The following is a 16,243-nucleotide window of genomic DNA, read 5'->3' as shown; positions in this document are numbered from 1 at the left end:
CGTCATCCGGCCAGGAACCAGGAACCGACCTCTCACTTTCCGACCTCCCATTCATCCACACATGCCTCAGGCATCGCTTCAATCCTTCTTGTCTCCATGCAGAGTGTCTGAGCGTTCGTCGTCTTCTTTTCAGTTGTGCTCGGGCGTCGCCTCGGCCTGCCAGCTGCCAGTCAGCCGAGTGCTTATTCGTCGTTGATTGTGTAACACCGAAAGCGAAATGCCCCTCAGCTGAGAAACCTTGGGAATGTCAATCGAACGGATATCACAGCTCAGCACAACTTCCCCGGTACATGTCGCCAAATCGAGCATCGCAATCAATCATCTCCGGGCACCATGGCCACAACTCCATCCCACATTGGGTCGAAGATCGATTGGGCGATCGATCACCTTAATGCTCACTGGGACTTGAGGCTTCCTAAGCTTCATGGTGCGCAAGTCAGAGACGCCGAGGCGAAAAAATCTCTGCCTTATAAATGCTTCACGAGAATTCGATTTCTATGTTTTCGTATCCCAATCGAGAAAATCCTTGCCGACTTCGACGAGCAGGCTCGTTCAATCCATTCGAAATGGATCTTCAAGCCGTCTCAGGAGAAGGGAACTCTGCCGCGGCTTCCTGTCACCAAAAGCATGATGGGGAGGGAGAAAGGCGAGAATCAAGTGATAAGACTATCGGAATCTCAGCGAGAGAAGCTTCACCAGCTGCTGTTCAATAATTTGGACGAGCATTATGAGCTTGCTCGGATGACCAAGACACTGTCTATCGAACAGCAATCCGATGCTAGCTTCCAAACCGCGCCAACTACGCCATGCAAGGTGTCCCTCAATCGCACTCAAAGCCTACCAGTCACCCCCAGCAAACATATATTATACCCGCAAGATAATTGCGTGGACGGTGGGCTGGAACCTGTATTGAAAGACCCCAAAACAGGCTCGGCAAAGCGAAGCATAGCATCACCAGACAACGTCAGTATCTACCTGAACGCGGGCTCCTTCATCCACTAACCCGGACGCAGAAAAACAAGCGACAACAGAAGCTCGCTGAATGTAACTACTTTAGACCAGCATCTTCCTCTAGACGACCCCAGCCTCCATTGCTCTCCGCTATCGGTCAGCGCCTCGAACCGACTAGCTTCGATACTGTTCTCACTGCCAATGGCTCATCCGTATTCGAAAGTCCTGACCATGACCACGACTTCTTTGCCTCCAACGACACCTCGATAATGAGTAGCCAAGCAACTGGCGACAAGGCCGAAGAGTCTCAAGATCTCCTGCCAACACAGGATCTGCAAGATTTCCTGGAAGACGAGGATTTCAACAAATCATTTAATGAAATGTGCATGCCACAAAGCAGTTTTGATCCCATAGAAGTCGCACTGAGCAATACCTTCAGAAGGCAAGCTTGTCTGCCACAGAATGTTCCTTTCTGGCTATGTTGGGAAATCCATCGACTTGCGCACCTCCTTGGGAAGCTGCCGCTCGACGTACATGGGTCAATCATGAAGCTGTGCAAGTCGAATACGCCCTCATTCGACAGATTCTGGGAAGCTGCAAAGGAATTGTCGCAGAAGATGGCTACCTCACCACCTCAGAAGTCCGAGGTGCCTCTTTGGATGGGAACGCAGGACAAATATGAGGATCCGAGCTCAACAAAGGCGCTTTACCTTACGGCTAGCCTGGAATGGAGTGACAACCTTTCTCAAGGGATGTTCAAATTCCGGCCTAACGAGATCCGTCTGGAACAATCCTGCCGTCTTTACAGAAAATTCGGTGCCGACCGCTTCCTGGTGCTTTTTGCGCCTTATTTTTCCGAAGGTTCCCGCCGTGGGAAGCTTCGTGCGCAAGACAACGAAAACGAATCCGTGCATAAGAAGATCACCAAATTTATGGCAGAAGGAAGACATTTCATTGCCGGCCGGTATTGGCGAGTCTTCTACGTTGAGCCCGAGAAGAGAAAGAGCCGGAAAAAGGAACATCAACAGCCTCGTCAGAAGCTTTTCTTGTTTGCAGAGACTGGATACGACATGATATCACCCCCATTCTCTCTTGAGATAAGCACGCCATCACTAAAGATCGATGGCCATCACCAGGAAATCAGCTTGGAGACTGTGACTCAATGGCACATGCCAATTGCTGCCAATAGCACATCAACTGATCTCAAACTTTTCTCGAGATGGGGCATTGGCCTTTCAAAAACAACGCCAACTATCACCCTTCGGCGAGAGGAGTTTGTTCGGCGACCTGATCCGACGAATGGTCCTGTTATGAACGACGGATGCGCCTTGATGTCCTACCCATTGGCAAAAGCAATTTGGGAGGCCAGCGGCAAGCCAGGCGACATGCCATGCGCGGTGCAAGCTCGAGTTTCTGGAGCCAAAGGCTTATGGATTGTCGACTACCAGGGTCGACAACCTCACCGTACAGGAGATCGAGGTTACTGGATCGAAGTGTCCGACTCACAGTTGAAAATCAAACCACATCCTCGGCGTAGAAAGGATGCAGATGACAGCCTGCGAACGTTTGAGGTCTTGAAGTGGGCCGGCGAGTGCAAACCTGGACACCTCAATATCCAGCTGATATCCATTCTTGAGGATCGAGGTGTTCCACGAAAGGCTCTTCAAGATGCACTGACGGCAGACACGCGGGCATACTCAGACTCTTTGACTGCTGCCATCGGGGATACCAAAGATGGCAGGGTGCTTCTGTTGTGGATGCATATGAATGGCCTTCTCGGCCCATGCGAAGCACAGAGGAATCTTGGATCTTTCCCAACCGATCGACGACAACAAATGAGGCTATTACTGGAAGCTGGCTTCAACCCCTCTGACTGCGCCAAGATAGTCAAGTGTGCCTTTAAAATACTTAGTGACTACATGACAGACTACGTTGAGAGATTATGGATAACCCAGTCATGCTCAACAACCGTCTTCTGTGTGCCAGATCCCACGGGTCTGCTGGAGGAGGATGAAGTATGCATGAACTTTTCCAAGCCAGTAACCGACCCAAGAACCGGCATGACTGAGTTTAGCCTCGATAAGATGAATGTGTTGGTAGCGAGAAATCCGGCTTATCTTGCTTCGGATATGCAAAAGCGCAAGGCTGTGTACATTCATGAACTTCGACATTACAGAAATGTCATCATCTTTTCAACGAAAGGCAGTCAACCACTGGCTTCAATGCTCTCTGGAGGCGATTACGACGGTGATACCTGCTGGGTATGCTGGGACCCTACCTTTGTCGAACCCTTCGAGAATGCCCACTTACCGTCAATGCCCAGTGAGGAACAATGCGGTATGGTCCAGGAGTCCAGGCCGCTGTCTGACATATTCACGGAAGCACGGCCACTCGAAGAAGCCATGCAGGACTTCCTCCGAGCCTGCATCGACTTCAACGCACGCCCGAGTTTGATGGGTGCATGTTCGACGGAACACGAGAGGCTGGTTTACTCGCTCAGTCAACAACAGAAAGCGAACAAACTGTCGTCTTCGGGCACCGTAACACTGGCAGCACTGGCAGGATACCTGGTCGACAGCAACAAGCAAGGTTGGAGCTTGGATCAGAATTCTTGGCTTGCCGTGTGTGTGAAGGCAAGCGGCTCTTTGAAGCTGCCTGAACCGTGTTTCAAGACTGGATCTCCACCACGTACACGCAAAGGTGCCTACGCCAATGTCATCGACTTCTTGAAATTCGAGGTTGCCGCTGGAGAAAAAGAGAACGCTTTGACTGGTTTTGAGAAGCTGAACCCTGACGCTGGAACCTACGATATTGTCCTCAGCAAATATTGGAAAGACGCAGTAGAAAAAGGGAAGACGGAGAAGAGCCGTATGGCCGACAAACCTCGAGCGACAAACAGGAACAACAAAGCAACAGCTCAGTCAAGGAAGTTAACAGACCAACATAGTGATGGACGAACCGATGAGGCTTGTTTGAGTGCCATTCTGGAGGATCTTTCACAGCAGACCAAGAATCTCCTACAAGAAAGGAAGCAATTGGCCCCTGTGGATTCCATTGACTCATCTTTCGGTGAGTCTAGAGATTCAGCCAAGTACTCTACCGCCGTCCAGCGCGTCTATGAGCTCTTTCAGGCCATTGAGCCCAAGGACATCGACCATGATCTTAGACGCCGCTACGAAGACGAGAAAGAGGCGCATTTTTCTCACTGGTCGCTGCTGCGAGCATCGTGTTTGCATTACGAGGTTTGCCGCAAAGGCACGTTTCCAGAATGGGTGTGGTATGTCGCAGGGCGCGATTTATGCCATCTGAAGGCATTACACCATGGAGGCAATGTCCGCCTCGTTCCAGAAGATATTTTGGGGATCATGCAAGTTAATTCCAAGTTCGCCAAAGCAATGTTGGAAAGGAAGACCTTCGAGGCTGAAGATGTGGGTGCAGGCGATATGATTGACATTGGAATGATGGAGGATGAAATTATGTCTTTGGATTGACGACGGTACTACCCCTGATCGATTGTGGATTTTGATACCCAAGAAATTTGTACTATCATGGAAAGATTGAATTCCAGGGCGAGACTGGTTTTTGAGGTCGATGGTGAGAACAGTCAAAGCGCTGGGCTGCCCCTTCGAACGTCTCACGACATTTCCTCCCTTTTCCATCTGGAATTTATCCAGCCACTTCTCTAGCTCCTTTCTCCCTTGCCTTACCATCGCACATTCTTCCAGATGGCTCTTTCACTCTATCGTCGAGAGACTCTTCAAGGTCCTCATCATGACCTCCTGCGCCTTTATCCCACGGACTCTTTCTCTCCTCTTGCTAATCTTCCCGTCAACTCAGTATGGCTGATCAACGCAAAGACAAGCGAATAAGCATCTACAGAGTCGCTAATCTGTGCGTTGTATTGATCCTGTCATCCAGTATCCTGTGCATTGCCCGGCTTTTACTGGTGAAAGGAGCCGTTAGCTCGACGATTGCTCCTGGAATATACATCTCGGTTGGCTTGGTAAGTCAGAGATCTTCGGCATGGCTCCTGCTGATACCTTCAGTCGATCCCCACCATCATTGCAGCGAGCATTCGATGCTACCTTATCTTCCGCCGGCGACAGCATCTCCAAACCATATCACCTTCTCCCGCTCTCCCGCGGCTAGATTCGGCTTGTGCCACCATTGTTCAGTGTTTGATACTCTTATGGATGCTGTTGGCGGGTTGCGTTCTGCTTCCAGTGGCATTCAGAGCGCCCATCTGCCTATCCGAACCCTTACAACAATGGAAGAATGACCTTGCGGGAAACAATTGGAGATATGGTCTTTCATGCAGCCTGCACAGAACCATCGTTGCATTATCAATATTAACAGCGTGCGTTCCCCTTTTTCACAACTGCAGCAATTCCACTGACCCATAGCAACAGCCTGTCGATGTGTGTGGTCTCGTTCTTCGACAGATTCGACCGACAGCAGAACCATCGAGGCTCGACTTTCCTCTGTGGTTACCGACAAGGATCGCCGAAAGAGTCCAGATATAAAGACCGCGCTGGCGCCTCATTATCTAGCAGCCGGTCGGCCTACGAGTTCGACAAGGACGACCGTCTTTTCCTCGTCCCGGAAAGGCGCCCTTCCCGGTTCGAACGTGAACAATGGTTACAGCGGAGGAATAGTCTGTCCTCGCAAAGGGCCATCTACCCTCACAAGTACCACTATTACGACCCGCGGTCAAGATACATCGCACACAGCCACGCACACAGCAGTCGGTACTCGAGCACGCTGCGTTCTGTCTCGGAAGGAGCATGTTTAGATCTGAGTGACCGGAGCTCATCACTTACCTCGTCTCAATCGTCAGGCTCGCTGGCCAGATTGTCCCGACCGTCTACAATGGCGTCTGCGAGGTATCGTTCCAGCAGCAATCCTGAGAAGCCAGGGCCAACCCACAACGGTTCGTCCACACCTACTGTTCCCAGTATTTCCCCGCTTCCAGCAGTTCCACCTCCCACATGGTGTCCTTCGTTGCAGCATACTCCGCTGAGCGCCGATCCGTTCATTAGAGCACTCAGCACTGGTGCGGTATTGCCGCCCTCGAGATCCACACAGACATTGCTTGCTCCGTCGCCTCCTCGGGGAAGTAAGGACAGTGTGGCGCAGAAAACAGTGTCTGCTTGTCCAAAGGTGTCCGCCTTCAGGAAGGAGCAGATGCCGGCGTCTGGTACTCCACCGGTGCAACCAATGCCAACAATGCCGCCGCCACCACCACCTTCAACAATGCAATCAGCATCACAGCCTCCGACAACTGCGGTTGCCTCGCCCTCAGCATCTCTCGGCCCCGCTCCACCCATACCGACACGTTCACCGGGTCACCATCTTTTTCCTTCTACGAGGTCCACATCCACGGGCACACGATCCAGCCTACGCCGACCGTCGCCAATTCGCTACAGGCAGCATCCCTCAACGTACCAGTACCAGTACCAGCGGGCTCGAGCTAGGAATGCCAATCCTAGTGTCAGTATGTACTCCGCCAGTTCATACGGCACCGATCGATCGGTTGGTGGAGCCGGTGCTGGTGCTGGAACTGCCAAAGTCGGCGGAAGGAAGTGACTACGTGGTACGTAGTAGCTAGCTAGTAACACGAATGCCGCTCCGGATGTGGCGAAGAGGGAGGGAACGGAATTAAAATTGTTGGACGGCAAGGGGTTTCCTCCCCAAATGGAACGTCAAGGTTAGGGGGTGGTGAAACACTACATGACTGCCTCCCTTGGTGTGGTAGGTCTGCGCTGGATAAAACCTATGACACTTCAGGGATGAATGATACCAGCATTTGTCCAGAAGAGTATCACGGCTTTCTCACAAACGGCCGCGTAGAATGCGATTAGTATCGCAGCCCAAAAATTCGCATAGCCATTGTTCGCTGAGGAGAAATGTTTACCTAACGACCTGATTTTACGGCAGTGCTTCTAATGTCGTACGTTCCCGGCATGATGCGGGCAATAAATCAGACATGGCATAAGGTGTAGGTCTCACAGCACTAAAAGCGAGAAACAATCATTATACATACCTCCCTAGTCATCTATAGGGGACCTCTATGTGAGCTAAAGGCAGTCCTCAAGGCCCAACATAGGAAGAACCCTTCCTCTTCGACATACTTAGGCTTAACTATGCGCATAGTGATAGCAAGCTGCAGGTTTATGAGAGATGAGTCACGAGGCCAAATTATACGAATTGATGTATGCTATGGATCATAACCAATCTGCATTCCCTGAAGCCTAATTCCATCAATCGAAACGTAACCCAGGAATCTTCCATTTTAACAGTATTCCAACGTCGTTTAGTTCATCCATTCAGCCAGCTGAGAGCTCGATCGATGTTCAGAATCTGTCTGGTGGTGAGCCAGACCACCAGTTTCTAAGATTGTCGAAGGTGAACCAAGATCGTCGTTGCGTAGAGTCTCTGGCTCTCCTAACCTGGTTGAAATATACAGCGGCCTGTTTTGCGACTTCGATCCATGCCCAGGTCCTGGCGAACCAGGATGGTTGTTGCTCCTCTTGGCTCTCCGCGTTGCGCTGCCGAGATGCTGTTTCCGGTCTATCCAAGAATTGAGATGGATTGTTTCGAGCATTGCTTTCATTTTTCACCGTGGCTCGATCTTGAGAAATGCTGATCTTGATGTCGACTGGGTTGGCCTGCAAGACTTTTGCTGCCTCTGTATCTTTGAGGGCTACTCCAGCTTCCAGTTCGCGAGCTATTTGAAGCTTGACAGGCTCGCTTTCTGCATATTTACGCAGGATTAAAGCCTCGATCTCCGCCGCCCTTTGCGGTCCGTGTCGCCTCTTGGAAAGGATAGATGCGAATGTGTGGATATCGCTTCCGCCTCCGGGAAACCCATGATGATAAAGAGAGCCTCCATGATACCGCTGAGGTGGGTCCAGAATCTGTTCAACATTCTTATCCCGAAGCAATTCACTGACTCGCGCCCAAGATTCCTCGAATGAATCCTCGTTGTAAGTATCCCATCGATTTGTTATGAATGTGACTTTGTGAAAGAACTCAGGACCGCAAAAGCATTGGACCCACTGCATAGTCTGGAGGTCTGGACGCATAATGCGAGTATCAGGCTTGCCGTAGACAAAGAGCAATCCGGCGATGTCCACGAAGGATCCAAGCGCTGTGATGCAACTAACAATGTCCTGGAAGTTCGCCATGTCATCCATATCAGCAGCGCCGAAGCCGGCTGTATCAACGAAGAGGTACTGTTGATCACCGATGACAGCTGGGCAGACACGGTATTGCAAAGTCCCTGCAACTTGTACTCAGCGTTCATTGACTTTCACGTAGCATGGGTGGTGTTACCTGACATCATGGTGTCTCCAGTCGCCAAGTCTAAGCCAGTGAGCTCTTGCAGAATCGTAGTCTTCCCAGTTCCCGATTGACCGACCACAAAGATCACTTTTGTCCCTTTGAGACTATCAGAGGTCAGTGGTTTGCCAACACAATATACGGCAGTTTTCTTACTGGCGCCCAACAAAACTCACAACAGTTAAAGAAGCTGCACCTTTCGCCTCTTTAATCAATTTTCTCAATCGACTGCGTGCCCATACCCACCCTGTGGAGCCTTCTCTGTTTTCATTTGAGTCAGTATTGGCCTCGACGTCTCTGCGGTCGGGACCCTGGTCGCCATCATCCTCATGGTCGGAAGGAGTTTGGGCCAGTTGTGCGTTCGATATCTCAGGAGGGGTTGGCACTTCAGCCTCAGTTGTTCGACTAGACTGAAGGTCAATGTTGGCGAAACCACTATCCCAGCCAGAAGACAGGGCTGTTGTGGTCATATTGAATGAATGCAAGGGGTTGGTGTCAGAGCAAGGTGTGGCTTTTTGCAATGAGAACAGAGAAGTGTAAGTGGAAGAAAGATGCTGGGAGAAATACCAACATGGATGGCGAGGAAGGACATACTTATGCTTCTGATCTTTCAATGAGATGAGTATCTGTTCCACACCACCGAGCATATCATTCAGGGAGTGGGACCCTCGTGGTGCTGTTCATTGGCCAGAACGCTAAAGTTCACTCTAAAGTTCATTTTTAGTTCCTCTTACAACAGCCAATTAGCCAGCGAGCAAAAGAAGTCACCTCCGCCTTACATGGATTAGACGAGCAATGCCTGACCTCAGATGATATTAGCCAGATGAGTGCCTGCCGACATGTTTATTGGTAGAGTGTTGACTCTGCCCACTGTGAGAGGTCTGTGGGATGAAACCGCAGTTTTCCGTGCCTCCAGAGTCGGCTTACACTTGGCATTGTCACTGCAACTACTGCCAACGCATCTGATGCATTTTTCCTTGAGCATCAGCCAAACAAGTGACCAGGCGAAAACTGAGCAATCGTGGGCTGAAATATGACTGAACCCTCTACGACTCACGTAACGAGGCACCCATTATGGATTTCACAGACGAGAATCGTGATCAGTGGGAAGTGTTCCAGCCATCTTACGAGTTCCCCGAAACAAGCGGTATGGAGCAGATCTTCGACACTATCCAAGAGCGTGCTTTCGCAGTTCCTTTAGGATATCCGGCTGCGCCTAGTAATGACGCCAGTTTCTTCTGGGAACCATCTGGCCTCGAAAACTGTTCATCGTTGAATCAATATGAAGAGCTCGAGCCATCGTCTGTGTTTCCTGATCCAAGTGGCCCGGATCCTCTGTCCAGCACGGTCGTCGAAGACAACTTGGTTCTCCCTGAAGCCCTTTTCGCAAACCTAGTGGCTCAACATCGTAACCACGGCTTTGTTTGGACGCAGCCCTGTCTGCAAAACTATTCATCATTTGATCAGTATGAAGAGTTTGTGCCAATGCTTGCGCTCCCAGGGCCAAGTACTACATATCCTCTCTCTGGGACAATTGAGGAAGGCAACTTGGCTTTGACAGAAGACATACTCACAGACCCAATAACTCATGAGAGTTGTGGCAGTCTTGATTGTGCACAACTTGGTCTGGAAAATTACCACTTGTCCGGCGTCACTGAAGCAGCCCCCATATACGCTCCACAGATCCACCTAAACGACAAACCATCTGCGAGCCTGTCCCAACAACCTGGAAACCACAGAACACCCGAAGGCGTTCTTCCTCCGAGTCAAGAAGGAAGTTCAACAAGAAAACCGCGAGTTTCCTACTGCGCCGGATGCGGAGCTCAAATAAAGCTGCCATCAAAATCGGCGTGGAACAGAATGAAGGAAACTCTGGAAAGGTTGTACTGCCATGATGGTTGCACAATGGAAGTAGTGAGTGATATTGCATGCCTTGCATATCACTTCCATGCTTCGTAAGTCTTCGCCCATTATCCTCCGCGCCAACAATCTTAAATAATGACACGGGACCTGGGTTGAAATGATCCCAGTCTAAGCCCATACAAAAAATTCGGCGCGAAGAATCACTGGCGGTCATATTAGGGACAATGGCATCAAAACCAGTGTTCAAGTGTCTCAGAAAAGGAAGCAAAGACCATCCACTTTACCTACCATTCCGCGAAACAGATGGGAGAATCGTATAATGGTGAATATAATCATGTCGGATGCACCACTAACCCCGTCACTATCAGCAACACGTTATGAACACCAGGAGAAAATAATATACAGCGTGGACTGTTACATCAAACACTTGTTTGATGGAAAAGGTGGAGGACGGAACTCGGATGCTACAGATTTCGTCAAGTGTGAAGTTCGAGACAACACGACGGATGCATGGCAACAACTGTCGGATCAATGCTTCGAAGCCTCCGTCCTTATCAAGTCACGTTCTTTCGCTAAAGCAAGGACTACATTAGATAGGTTCTTCGATAAACTCGATCTCGAAGCACGAAACCCCAACCCTCTGTTTATGGTCAAGTTGTGGCGCATCTGTCTCCAACTACGAAGCAATGATAGTCGGGTTCACCAGTTAAAGGCACTTGGCAGGTTCTATGCAACACTCGGCAAAGCGTTCTCCGAAACTTATGGCGAAAAGGATCCATTACGCACCCTGATAACATCTCTCAAACAACTATCGCAGGCAGATTTGAAAGACACTCTCCGGATCGGATATTTCAAGACGATCAAGACCCTGAGCGCCATGGTAGGCGAGGAGAAAGCAGTTGTTCTCAATATGTGGTCACACTACTTCAAATACTTCGACAGGCAATATCTTGACAGAAGAACACTAATATTCAAGTTTCAGCACGTATGGGATCAAGAGTCCGTGGACAAGGGAACTTGGATCACAATCATCTACTACTACACCTATGCAGCCTACTATGTGTGTGAGATGCAGGTTCTCGCCTATTCTATGGCGGCATGGTTGGTAGAAGAGACTCAAACACTTCTTTGCTTGACAGAATCACCACGTTGGACGCTACCAACACAGGCGTTTGTTTTCGCTTCGCAAGTGAAGGCATCTCTTCGTCAGCAGCACTACTTGGACACACATTGTCCCGAATCTAAGACAATATTAACGAAAACCATGGAAACGGCGATCGCAAGACTACGTCTCGGGGACAGCGAATGTCAGACCAGACAAAGTATGCTCTCGGATTTACTTCTGAAATGGATGAAAGAGCAAGAAGCTCAACAGCCAGACAAGGACAGACAGCCTGTGAATGCTGAGAAGCAAGGTGAAGAAGTGGTTTCTCGGAAGCGGCAAAAGATTCGAAAACGAAAGGCTTCCTTGAACAAGCAGGGTGATTTGACCGGAATCTGCACTAAATGCATTGTTATGTGCACTTTGTGTCCGAATAGGATGGATTGCAAGCATTGCAGTAACGCGACTAGAGACTTGGAATGTTGTCGGCGGCCAGAGGTCGACGAAATCGTCCAGCAAGGAACAGAGTTCGCCGCCTACCTGCCTGAGAGTCCGAGCCGGGATTAGGTTGGGATAACGAAATGTTGTGGGCTCTGAATCTTGCCCGAAATCACACTTACTACAGACGATCTCCACGGCGTGGGCAAGGACCTTTGCACCGCAGTGTGCTCAGGAGGGATTCATTTACCCACCATTACAGAAATCATTGCCTGGCGAGAGAACGGGACGATCACAGACGCCATTTGCCGGCTCGCTCCGCTGAACATCACAGCAAAACTGTGTGGTAGCAAATGGACAAAGTTCACCTTTGACTTCCGCGACGAGACGGGACTTTAAGATCTGTCGACCGTGGTGTCGAAGAACTTTGTATTTGATCAAGTTACTTATTCATCTCTCATTGGTATCATGTAATCACTACAAGTACAGACTCGGCTATTCTTGCCCTTCATCTTGTCTCAGTATCTCTTCTGAGATCACGGGGGGTTTTGAGTCCTGAGAGCCAACTCAATGTCGCGCCAGGTATCATCGCTTTTCAAGCTTCGTCCTTGGGGGTCTGAGTCCTGAGAGACAACTCAGGTATCATCGCTAATTCAAGCATCATCCTTGGACTTGACTTCTTCGACCTTTCCCTTTGACACTTCCGGCCAGTTGGTGCTCAACGACGTTCCATTACTCTCGAGAAAAGACTTCTGCATGGCACGACGTGTGTCTGGATCCGCATTGGCGTAGATCTTCTTGAAGAAGCCGTCGACCGGGTCGCCTGATTCGTAGTCTGAATCAACCTCTGCCTCTCCATCACCTTCGGAAGCAGAATCAGAACCTTCAGTAATTTTTTTGGAAGATTGCTTCTTCTGCTTAGTCTTTGACTGGGCGTGCAGGTCGTTCGCGAGCTTGTCCCAGTTCTTAGGGCCCGTGCGGGATGAGGTAGGATATGCTGGTGCTGTAGCTGTGCTGGTTGCAGGCCGGGCAGCGGCGGTAGAGGCTGTGGTAGAGTCCCGATTGGCACTGGCCTCCGCAGGCTTGAGAGGTGCAGATCCTTCGAGAGTGTGCCATTTCTGGCCGGCCTGTGCCTTGCGAAGGTTGATTTCGATCTTGGTCGACATGACGTTTGCGGTGCTTTGAGCAGGGTCGACCAGTGCGAACAAAGGGTCAAGTGTGAATGTGAATGTCGAGTCAAGATTGGACGGGTGAGGGAAGGTGATGTACACCGAGTCAGCATTGATTTCAATGTCTGCTGCATCCTTGGCGACGCCTTTCGCGTAGAGTGTCAACGTGACGGACTGATTGTTTTGGTACCATTCATGTCGGATCTTTGGGGCGGCGGATGAGGAAGAGGTAGCAGTGACTTCCGTGGCTGAAGGTGCCGATTGAGCGTCCATGGCGCCATCCTTGGTCATTCCTGCAGGCGGCGCAGTTGGAGCAGCACTGGTAGCTTGTTTTGAGAGTTGAATGGCAGCAGCGGCGGCGGCATCTTCTGGAAAGACGTATTTTCCGTCTGGATCCAGCTGCATCTTCACCTGTTCAAGCATCTTTTTCTCAGAAGGCAGTGGGTATTCTGGAACTTCAGTAATGGTGACCTCCTGCTCTGGCTTTCCAATTTGTTTTGTTCTGATTTTGGCAGCCCACATGTCCACTTCCATCTTGTGCTTTTTGCTGTCTTTTGGGCTGAGGGGCCTCAGTTTCTCCACGAGAAATGCGGCGTCCGCGTAGCGTCCAAGTCCATAGAGTGTGACCATTCTTCGGAGTTGTGCAGCGTAAATCTTCTCGCGTACGGCGCGCTTTTGAGCGGACAGGACGGCGAGCTCTGCATCTTTCAGAGCGAGGTCATTGCGAGGTGGGTTGAGACGGGTGAAAGCGATCGAACGCTGAGTGAGGTAGTCTGGTGAGAGAGGGTGTTCTATGAGGGCTCGCGTGTAAGCGTCGAGAGCGCCCCGGAAGTCTTTATTCTCCAGCGCCGTGGCGCCTCGAGCAGCCGCTTCCATTTCTGCCTCGCTTATCTCCTTGATCTTTGTCAGTGGAAAGTGGATTGTTTGTAGAAGTTGTGAGAAGCCGCTCACAAGACTTTCAGCCTCGACAGGCGAATGAACACCCGAGGTTCTAGCGGTATCACCGGCTAAGTCCGATGCAGGTGCCATTTGGGCTTGTGGTGGACGTCTGTTCACATATCCACGAGTGAATATGTTCCACGTCAACCACCCAAAGACATTGACAAAGAGTTTGCACATCGTGGTCGTTGTAGAGGTAACGTTGTGATGTGAGAAGGTGGATGACAAGGTCACAATGAGCAGCAGGTTTTATGTGCGCACGCAGCCTGTCTTCTTCTACATCACATGCTGACTTTTCCTAGTTTGGCGGTTCAGACTCTGGCTCTGATGTCGACGACGATGCGCCTTTACCCTTTCCAAAGCCACTAGATCGCTCAGCCTTTCTTGCGCCAGATTTTGATGCGACCGTATTCTTGTCAAGCCTGTCAAACCGCTTCCAGACCCTAGAAGATCTACAGACAGAGTTACGTGAACTCAGCCAGACACTGAACAAGGAACTGGTGGATTTGGTCAACGACAATTACCAGGACTTTCTTTCCCTAGGGTCTACGTTGTCAGGCGGTGAAGAGAGAATCGAGGACATTCGCTTGGGTCTGCTCGGGTTTCAACGAGAGGTCAACTCAATACGAGGCACGGTTGCTACGAGGAGAAATGAGGTGGCCGAGTTGCTGAAGCGAAAGAAAGCCTTGAAGCAGGAGACTAGCATTGCAAGATCGCTGTTGGAGGTTGCGGAACGGTTGGATCAGCTGGAAGTGAAGCTCAACATTTCGAAGGGCAGGGCTCCAGATTCCACAGACGACACCAAACCAAAGGATGGAGATGTTGAATGGAGCGAAGATTGGGTGGAAAACACGAATTATGACAGCGACGACGAGTACGACTCTGATGAAAACAGCGGTATACCACCACGGCTGAGGCGGAGGACTGAGGAGTTCCTCATGTTGAAGCATCTTATGAGCAGGCACAGCGCCCATCATCCCTTCATATTGGCACAGGATTCGCGAATACGGAACATTCAGGAGATTTTGCTGGCAGACCTTGAAGTTGCTATCAAGCAAGAGCCACAGGTCAAGATCAAACAACAAATGCTGCAGATTCGGGCAGCTGTAGAAGGATGATAGAGAACCTATCCACAACACAATGATACCCTATGAAGTCGATGTGGTCATTCCCCTTCAGCTGTCCAATGTGCCTTCATTGCCCGTGCGTAGCTGTATCGGTAATATCAAAGCGTTTGTACAAGTAACTGCAAATAATCTCATGCCACACTCAACTGCTGAGGTGTAGCCTCTCCCGGTGCTCCTTTGTAAAATTCTCCATTCAGGGAGAAGCCAGGAGTGTTTGTTGAGCTCAAAACCTGTTAACGCGTAAGTTTCATCGAGCACCACACAGGCAGTGTGACTTACCACTTCAGACACCTCCTTGACAATCTGATCACTCAAGATGGTGGCATCCTTCTTGACAGCATTGACATATGCTTTGACGTTGTCCCTCAACTGCTCTGGTGTGAAGCTGAGTCTCCCGACAGCCATCCGAACCACACCTGCTCGCTCTCTATACATGCTACCACCCAGCATGTTTCTCACCGCCGGGCCTGGCTTGTCCACCACAGTGCCTAATTTGAGACTCGGCATCAGACCTCGAGGACCCAGTATTCGTGGCAGACCCTCCTTGTTTATCTTCGGTAGAGATGACGGTACAGCTAGGCATCTGTCAAAATCGATTTTCCCGTCTTTCACTCGTTGGAATATTTCTTCTTCTCCAACATAAGCTGCGCCCGCCTCTCGTGCCTGTATTGCAGCTGGAGAATCTGGAGGGCATATCACTGCCACTTTGATATCTTGTTTAACCGCATGAGGCAACTTGATCTGATTTCGAATGATAGGACCATCCTTCTTCGTTCGCATCTTGATGTGTACGTCGTATTTAGGGGTGTCAGGATCTCGCGTGACTTCCATTGCTTGAATAAACCTGGACATGGTTGTTAGTTTTTGCTCAACAGCTGTGCACGCTGCCGACGCACCGCATGGCTTCACATAAAGTAAATTGCTGCATCTCCCTTAGGTCATATTGCTTGAACATCTGATGCTTCTTCTTTCTCTTCTTGGCCTTCGCCACCGCCTGCTTGTCCTTCGCTGAGCGAGGCGCAAACAGGACGGGTATGGAAGAGAACGTGCGGGCCGGGACTCGAGGCAAGGACGTAAATGAGGCAAGGAAGGAGGACGTCGTCGAGCGACAGAAGCTTCTGGTCGCCGCCGAGAGACCACGAGAGACCTCCATGTTTTCTGAGCAGATGGACTGCACGGGTGATTTCAGATCCCGGCAAGGCCCAAAGTCCGCAGTCGAGAAGCTCAAAAACGCGCGAGGCTGAACTTGGCAAATTTGCAGAAGTCGGCAAGGCTGGCGTGAGGCTGCGGTCGATCATTTCACGTGGCGCTCT

General features: G+C 50.4%; 8 protein-coding genes across 8 annotated transcripts; 5 read left to right on the top strand and 3 right to left on the bottom strand.

Annotated features, from left to right (window-relative positions):
• Window positions 1–60: 60 nt before the first annotated feature.
• On the top strand, window positions 61–4,541 carry PV05_02372 (uncharacterized protein). Its single transcript, XM_013462944.1, has 2 exons — window positions 61–963; window positions 1,014–4,541. Exons 1-2 carry the CDS (start codon window positions 334–336, stop codon window positions 4,440–4,442), a joined length of 4,059 nt encoding a protein of 1,352 aa, XP_013318398.1. The 5' UTR covers window positions 61–333; the 3' UTR covers window positions 4,443–4,541.
• Window positions 4,542–4,789: 248 nt separating this feature from the next.
• Window positions 4,790–6,537, top strand: PV05_02371 (uncharacterized protein; the record flags this gene model as incomplete). Its single annotated transcript, XM_013462943.1, has 3 exons — window positions 4,790–4,954; window positions 4,998–5,308; window positions 5,361–6,537. 3 exons carry the CDS (start codon window positions 4,790–4,792, stop codon window positions 6,535–6,537), a joined length of 1,653 nt encoding a protein of 550 aa, XP_013318397.1.
• A 767-nt stretch (window positions 6,538–7,304) lies between these two features.
• Window positions 7,305–8,762, bottom strand: PV05_02370 (uncharacterized protein; the record flags this gene model as incomplete). Its single annotated transcript, XM_013462942.1, has 3 exons — window positions 7,305–8,233; window positions 8,287–8,399; window positions 8,449–8,762. 3 exons carry the CDS (start codon window positions 8,760–8,762, stop codon window positions 7,305–7,307), a joined length of 1,356 nt encoding a protein of 451 aa, XP_013318396.1.
• A 604-nt stretch (window positions 8,763–9,366) lies between these two features.
• On the top strand, window positions 9,367–10,251 carry PV05_02369 (uncharacterized protein; the record flags this gene model as incomplete). The annotated part of the gene is made up of 1 exon (XM_013462941.1): window positions 9,367–10,251. The coding sequence occupies one exon, from the start codon at window positions 9,367–9,369 to the stop codon at window positions 10,249–10,251; it is 885 nt and encodes a 294-aa protein (XP_013318395.1).
• A 238-nt stretch (window positions 10,252–10,489) lies between these two features.
• Window positions 10,490–11,824, top strand: PV05_02368 (uncharacterized protein; the record flags this gene model as incomplete). Its single annotated transcript, XM_013462940.1, has 1 exon — window positions 10,490–11,824. One exon carries the CDS (start codon window positions 10,490–10,492, stop codon window positions 11,822–11,824), a length of 1,335 nt encoding a protein of 444 aa, XP_013318394.1.
• A 316-nt stretch (window positions 11,825–12,140) lies between these two features.
• On the bottom strand, window positions 12,141–13,893 carry PV05_02367 (uncharacterized protein; the record flags this gene model as incomplete). The annotated part of the gene is made up of 1 exon (XM_013462939.1): window positions 12,141–13,893. One exon carries the CDS (start codon window positions 13,891–13,893, stop codon window positions 12,349–12,351), a length of 1,545 nt encoding a protein of 514 aa, XP_013318393.1. The 3' UTR covers window positions 12,141–12,348.
• Window positions 13,894–13,955: 62 nt separating this feature from the next.
• On the top strand, window positions 13,956–14,997 carry PV05_02366 (uncharacterized protein). Its single transcript, XM_013462938.1, has 2 exons — window positions 13,956–14,056; window positions 14,106–14,997. Exons 1-2 carry the CDS (start codon window positions 14,039–14,041, stop codon window positions 14,919–14,921), a joined length of 834 nt encoding a protein of 277 aa, XP_013318392.1. The 5' UTR covers window positions 13,956–14,038; the 3' UTR covers window positions 14,922–14,997.
• PV05_02365 (ribosomal protein L1) lies at window positions 14,721–16,181 on the bottom strand. Its single transcript, XM_013462937.1, has 3 exons — window positions 15,827–16,181; window positions 15,210–15,774; window positions 14,721–15,160 (listed from the first exon to the last, which is right to left on the bottom strand). Exons 1-3 carry the CDS (start codon window positions 16,081–16,083, stop codon window positions 15,062–15,064), a joined length of 921 nt encoding a protein of 306 aa, XP_013318391.1. The 5' UTR covers window positions 16,084–16,181; the 3' UTR covers window positions 14,721–15,061.
• Between the last annotated feature and the right edge of the window lie 62 nt (window positions 16,182–16,243).

This window comes from Exophiala xenobiotica, assembly GCF_000835505.1.
Source record: "Exophiala xenobiotica strain CBS 118157 unplaced genomic scaffold supercont1.2, whole genome shotgun sequence".
Lineage (NCBI taxonomy): Eukaryota > Fungi > Ascomycota > Eurotiomycetes > Chaetothyriales > Herpotrichiellaceae > Exophiala > Exophiala xenobiotica.
Note: the sequence above shows the minus strand (reverse complement) of the source record. Positions and strands in the feature narration are given on the sequence as shown.

Excerpts from the sequence above, each read along its gene's own strand:
- PV05_02372 (XM_013462944.1), top strand. The coding sequence starts at position 334 with ATGGCCACAACTCCATCCCACATTGGGTCGAAGATCGATTGGGCGATC. Across the intron at positions 964-1,013 it reads GCATAGCATCACCAGACAAC|AAAAACAAGCGACAACAGAA; the intron begins GTCAGTATCTAC and ends ACCCGGACGCAG.
- PV05_02365 (XM_013462937.1), bottom strand. The coding sequence starts at position 16,083 with ATGGAGGTCTCTCGTGGTCTCTCGGCGGCGACCAGAAGCTTCTGTCGC. Across the intron at positions 15,775-15,826 it reads ACTTTATGTGAAGCCATGCG|GTTTATTCAAGCAATGGAAG; the intron begins GTGCGTCGGCAG and ends AACCATGTCCAG. Across the intron at positions 15,161-15,209 it reads TCAAGGAGGTGTCTGAAGTG|GTTTTGAGCTCAACAAACAC; the intron begins GTAAGTCACACT and ends ACGCGTTAACAG.